This window comes from Mandrillus leucophaeus, unplaced genomic scaffold, assembly GCF_000951045.1.
Source record: "Mandrillus leucophaeus isolate KB7577 unplaced genomic scaffold, Mleu.le_1.0 Scaffold135, whole genome shotgun sequence".
Classification (NCBI taxonomy): Eukaryota; Metazoa; Chordata; class Mammalia; order Primates; family Cercopithecidae; genus Mandrillus; species Mandrillus leucophaeus.
The window spans coordinates 2045533-2051592 of NW_012101310.1; the positions used below are offsets into that span (position 1 = coordinate 2045533).

The following is a 6060-nucleotide window of genomic DNA, read 5'->3' on the forward strand; positions in this document are numbered from 1 at the left end:
TACAGGCGACTGCCACCATGCCCAGCTAATTTTTTGTATTTTTAGTAAAGACAAGGTTTCACCATGTTAGTCAGGATGGTCTCGATCTCCTGACCTCGTGATCCACCCGCCTCGGCCTCCCAAAGTGCTGGGATTACAGGTGTGAGCCACCACGCCCGGCCCATGCCTGGTTAATTTTTATATTTGTAGTAGAGATGGGGTTTCGCCATGTTGGCCAGGCTGGTCTCGAACTCCTGACTGCAGGTGATCTGCCCGCCTCGGCCTCCCAAAGTGCTGGGGTTACAAGCGTGAGCCACCACAACCAGCCTGTATTCCTAATTTCTACTGCTGTTTTCATCCCAGCATCACCCACATGATCTCCTCCCCTTTACCCTCCACAGCTTTGTATTTACATAGCTTATGGATTCCTGAACACTGGCTTCTCTTTGCCTTCTTGAGATTCTTTTCGTCTCCGTGCTGGCTTCCATCTGCTTCACCAAGCTCAATGCCTGGGAGTCATTCCTGACGCATACGTAATGGCGGTCCATTATGGCTCTGACAGTCAGAGTCACAGGGGATCAGGGAACCAGGGAGAACAGGCTCTCTCCCACACTCTCCCTGCAATCCCTGCAGTCATCAGTGCTGCTATTCCTTCTCTTGAATTATCAAAGGAATCAGACTTAAACATTCCTTTAATCCGTGCCCTGCTCTCTAACCCACCAACCATGTCCTACTTCAGGTCCTTGTCATCCCTTGTTTGGACTTCTACCACACTGTGGTCTTGCCCCTCCATAGCCCTTGTGTTCACCCTCCTCCTAGCTGCCAGAGTGACGTAATCCTACCCCTCATCTCCCCACACACCTTCTACAGCTCTCCATCAATGACAGGGTGCAGCCTGGGTTTCCGAATGTGACACACAGGGACCTCCACTGCCTGCCTCTTGCTCTAGATTCCAATGACAGCCATTTGCTTGTCGGGCTTCCTCCCAGACCACCCACTCTCAGGTTATGTAGACCTTGCTTCAGGAAGTGCTTTCTTCAGCCGGGCATGCTGGCTCACACTTGTAATCCCAGCACTTTGGGAGGCTGAGGTGGGCGGATCACCTGAGGTCAGGAGTTCAAGACCAGCCTGGCCAACATGGTGAAACCCCATCTCTACTTAAAAAAAATAAAATAAAATAAAATAAATATATATATATGTATTAGCCAGGCTTGGTGGTACACGCCTATGATCCCAGCTATTAGGGAGGCTGAGGCAGGAAGGTCACTTGAACCTGGAAGGTGGAGGTTGCAGTGAGCTGAGATTGTGCCACTGTACTCCAGCCTGGATGACAGAGCAAGACTCTGTCTCAAAAAAAAAAAAAAAAAAAGTGCTTCCTTCTTGCTGTCATCTTCATGCCAACTCCAACCCCCCAACTAGGCTAGCGGCTTATTCTTGCCAGTTCCCTATCCCCCGACTATAACACGAACATTGCGCTTGTCACAGGCATTAAAACCAGCCATGCACGTGTCTGCTTCCCACTCCTTTGTGACCCTGTGAGGCAGGGTTCATTTCTGTCTCCCCAGTGCCATGCAGAGCTCCCAGCCCAGGATTGCCGCTCAGTAGATGTGGGTTACACAAATGAAGGAAAGAAAGAGCAAGCACATGGATATCCCAAGACGAAAAGCAGGGAGCGACAATCAGCTGCTAAGCAGAGAAGGCAGGATAAGGTGGAGGTGAGGGTCTGTGTCACCTCCTCTCCATCATCTTCTTGAACTCCACCCGCATCAGGTAGCCCCTGCACACAGCCTGCGTGCGCGTCATTAGCGTCACCAGCTTCTCGTCTCTCATCTCCTCCAGAAGCCCCAGGAGCCCAGCTTTGAAAAACACCTGCATTAAAAGACAGAGGAGCCTTGATCTTTTTCCCCAGCAGGTGTTCAGCCCGGCCCTTGAGGGAGCCTGTTTCTGCCCAACTCTGAGCCTCAACCTCAGAGCATGGCAGGGACAGCAATTCCGTTTCCAGGACTTGCTTCTCGGTGACTCTGGTCTCCTCAGTGGCCCCTCCTGGGCAGTGAGGCAGCCTGTTCCAGAGTCTGTTCCAGGCCAGGTGCGGTGGCTCATGCCTGTAATCCCAACTCTTTGGGAGGCCGAGGCAGGCAGATCATTTGAGGTCAGGAGTTCGAGACCAGCCTGGCCATCATGGTGAAACCCTGTCTCTACTAAAAACACAAAAATTATCCAGGTGTGGTGGTATCCGGGCACCTGTAATCCCAGATACTCAGGAGGCTGAGGCTGGAGCATCACTCGAGCCTGGGAGGTGGAGGTTGCAGTGAGCAGAGATTGCGCCATTGCACTCCAGCCTGGGTGACAGAGCAAGACTTTGTCTCAAAACAAAACAAACAAAACAACAACAACAAAAACCCAAAACAACAACAACAAAAAACCTGTTCCAGGCCCCACCAACCCACAGAGACCAGTTCTGACAGAGCTCACGTACAGGAAACAAAGATGAGTCCAGAAAGAAACCATGGGATGCGATCGTGCCCAGATCAGAGAGACTCACAGATGCATTGGCTTCACTCTCTTTCTCTGTACATCCGGGAACGTTGGTCCTACCCTCAGGCCCACTTCACCCACTCCCTCCGTAACAGTCCAGGGAAACCAAGTGCCCTCTGGGGCCAGCAGGCTCTTCCTTGGTGGGGACCCCCAGCCTGCCCCTTTCTGAGATGTGAATCTTCGGAGGCAGGCCAGGATTTGAAGCTGACCTTCGCCACTTACTATCTATCCATGTGTGACCTTGAGTCAGTTTCTCAACCTCCCAAGAACTTGATGAGTCAGTGCCACCCTTGTCACCATCACTCCCACCTCGCTGGATAGTGAAGAGTCAGTGAAGTACGTGCAGGAGGCTTCTCACGGGGCTGATACTCACGTGCTCAATAAATGGCAGCTAGTTTGTCTTCATTTTTGTGTTTTGAGACAGGGCTTCACTCTGTTGCCCAGGCTGGAGTGCAGTAGGGTGGTCAAGCGCACTGCAGCCTCCATCTCCTGGCCGCAAGCAATCCTACTTCAGCCTCCCAGAAGCAGTGGGATTATCGGCATGAGCCACTGCGCCCTGCCTGGTAGCTGGTTTTATTGGTTATAGTCATTCTTCTCAAGGCCTCAGTGTCCGTGGAGTCCTCTCTACGTTCTCCTCTCTTTTCGGCTCTTTCTTACCTCTGGGACACTAGAGTTCCCCATTGGCTTTTCCCATCCTTGCTGCATGGTGGGGCTCAGGCTTCCAGTCTAAGCTTCCAGCCACATACAAACCAATAGGGAGATAAGCTCTCTCTACCTAGACACAGAGCTCCCTTTACCTGGGCGACTGGGCAAGGACGGTCAGGTGCACCAGAAGGGGAAAGGGATCAGCTAACAAGCAGCCCAGGGCTGTGAGGTTACTAGAGGAGTCCCAGCCTCGCCTGTACTCACCTTGGTGTTGCCGAACCTGAACTGCTCCCGGTCCACATCGATGGAGTTCAGGAGCTTCTCTGAGGCGTTTTTGCTATCAATGAACTGCCCTTCAGGGATAGCACTGGCATTGAGGATCCGGTACCTAAGGAGAGAGGACATTTCCTGAATGGATTCCAATCCCTGGAAAGGCTTCATAGCTGAGACCAGGCCTTCTAGAATCTTCTCCTGTTCCAGCCTTAGGAGGAAGTGGAATATTGTACAGCTGGTCTGGGAGATGGGAATAGCTAGGGGCTGATTCTAGCAAGGGGGCCACGGTGGGTGGGAGAGAAGCGTGAAAGAAGGAAGCCCAGCTGAGTGCATGGCGGGAAGTTTGCTTTCAGAGGAAATGATTCTTCTCTGGCTTAAAAGAACCTTGAAATCAACCGTGACCTGCAGACCTTGGTTCTCCTACTTCTGGAAGGTCCTTTCCTGTCCTCCATCCTGGATGAGGCCTGGACTTGCGCACCCCAATGGCGGCTCAGAGAACAGAGTTAGTCTAGAGCTGCGGGCCTCAGCTGGGGGTGATTTGGCAATGTCTGGAGAGTTTTGATTGTCACAGCTCAGCGGGGAGGGGTGGGGTTCGCTACCACATCTCTGAGTAGAGGGCAGGGTTACTGCTAAAATCCTCCCACACCCAGCACAGCCTCCACAATAAAGGACTGCATGTCTAGCCTGAATGTCCATAGTTCAGAAGTTGAGACATCCTGGCCTAGAGTCGCAATCAGGCTAGAGGGTCTGGGCTCTGAATTTGGAACCACTTGGAGCGCCCAGCACTCACTGTGGGCATCGTGTCAGTTCCTCCAGCAAGAGATGAAGTCCGTGGAAACCCTGGGAGGCTTGGGAGCTCAGCAAATACCCAGGCCGAAGAGTGTCTTTGGGGAATGCAGAAGTTGCCCTCGGAAGGAGAGAGATGCACAGGAGAGAGGGAACCTACCGCTGCTTGAAGTCAGCATAGAGGATCCGGCTAGGGAATCCCTTTCTGCAAATCCGGATGCCCTCGAGGACCCCGTTACAGCGCAGCTGGTGCATGACCAAGTAGTGGTCCATCACACCTGGAGAGAGAACGTCCCAGGGGTGTGCCTGTGACCCCTTCATTTGTTGTTGGTGGTCTGAGGCACCATGAAACCCTCCAGCACATCCACACTTGAGTGGCAGAGTCAGTGCCAGCTCCAAGGTAGAGGGCTGGGAGTGGCCGGAGCCTGCCTGCAGGTCCCACAGTAGAAATAATCCCAACCTCTTGGGGAGATGCTAGCACCCCATAACCATGGCAGTAAGAGCCAAAGCATTGTGCTTTCTGTCCTCAGCCCTGACTCTGTAGCAAGGCTGCAAAAGGGGGCAGAGTGAATACGGGGTGCACTTGGGCTTCCTGTGGGATAACCTGAGATGTCTTCTTGCATCTACACAAGGATGGAGTTGGAGAAATCTTCAGGCTGCGGCTGCAGAAGAGTAACCCAGCAAAGAAGAGGAGGCCGGCTGGGCGCGGTGGCTCATGCCTATAATCCCAGCACTTTGGGAGGCCGAGGTGGGCGTATCGCCTGAGGTCAGGAGTTCAAGACCAGCCTGGCCAACATGGTGAAACCCAGTTTCTACTAAAAATACAAAAATCAGCCAGGCGTGGTGGCACACACTTATAATCCCAGCTACTTGGGAGGCTGAGGCAGGAGAATTGCTTGAACACAGGGGGCGGAGGTTGCAGTGAGCTGAGATTGAGCCCTTGCACTCCAGCCTAGGCAACAAGAGTGAAACTCTGTCTCAAAATAATAAATAATAATAATAATAATAATAATAAAGAAATAAAGAAAAAAAGAAGAGGACACCATGGGAGGGGACCCAGAGCGGGGTTGAAGGCAGGGTGGCGGTCATCTGCTGACCACTCAGCCCCTGCTCTAGGAATTGGGGGAGAAATGGAGCTTGGCTGGAAGGCGAGGAGCCAGAGGGGCATGCCCCCCTGGGGAGGTAACATGGATGCTCGTGGTAACCAGCCTGGGTCAGGCACAGATCAAACTAGGATGGAGAAAATTCTGTCTCAGGTCTGTGTGAGGGGTTAGAGGAGAGGGGCTACGGCAACCTGATGGCTTCTCTTTGTGGACTCCCTAAGTTGCTGGGAGGGGGGTGGGGCCAAAGCTGGCTTTGACTTAACCTTAGGGAAGCTTCCAGAATGCCCACATGCTTCCCTGGTAGCTGTGAGGAGACATCACTATACAATTAGATGATTTTTCAAGGCTTTGGTAGAACTGCACTGTCAGATACAGTAGTGACCAGCCACATGTGGCTATTTACATTTAAATTCATTAACATTAAAAATTAATTAACATTTTAAAACTTTTCATGTAAATGTAAACATTTCCTGTAACGGTGGCCACTCTATTAAATAGTGCAGACATGGGGCATTTCATCATTTCTGAAAGTCCTATCAGGCGGTGATTATCTAGAGAAAACATGGTTAAGAGCAAGGAGAAAATGTCTCAGACATTCAGAGAACCAGCCAGGTGCAGCGGCTCAACACCTGTAATCCCAGCACTTGGAAGGCCAAGGTGGGCAGATCACCTGAGGTCAGGAGTTCGAGACCAGCCTGGCCAACATGGTGAAACCCCATCTCTACTAAAAATACAAAAA

The 6060-nt window shown here is 51.9% G+C and overlaps 1 protein-coding gene across 1 annotated transcript in view; it reads right to left on the reverse strand.

Moving 5' to 3' along the window:
• Nucleotides 1–6060, reverse strand: part of MYH13 (myosin, heavy chain 13, skeletal muscle) — a 71587-nt gene that overhangs the window by 36636 nt on the left and 28891 nt on the right. Inside the window, exons 17-20 of the mRNA XM_011973184.1 lie at nt 4379–4496; nt 3424–3547; nt 1712–1848; nt 372–534 (exon numbers count right to left, since the gene is read on the reverse strand). Coding sequence (XP_011828574.1) covers nt 372–534; nt 1712–1848; nt 3424–3547; nt 4379–4496 — 542 coding nt within the window. The remainder of the gene's footprint in view (nt 1–371; nt 535–1711; nt 1849–3423; nt 3548–4378; nt 4497–6060) is intronic.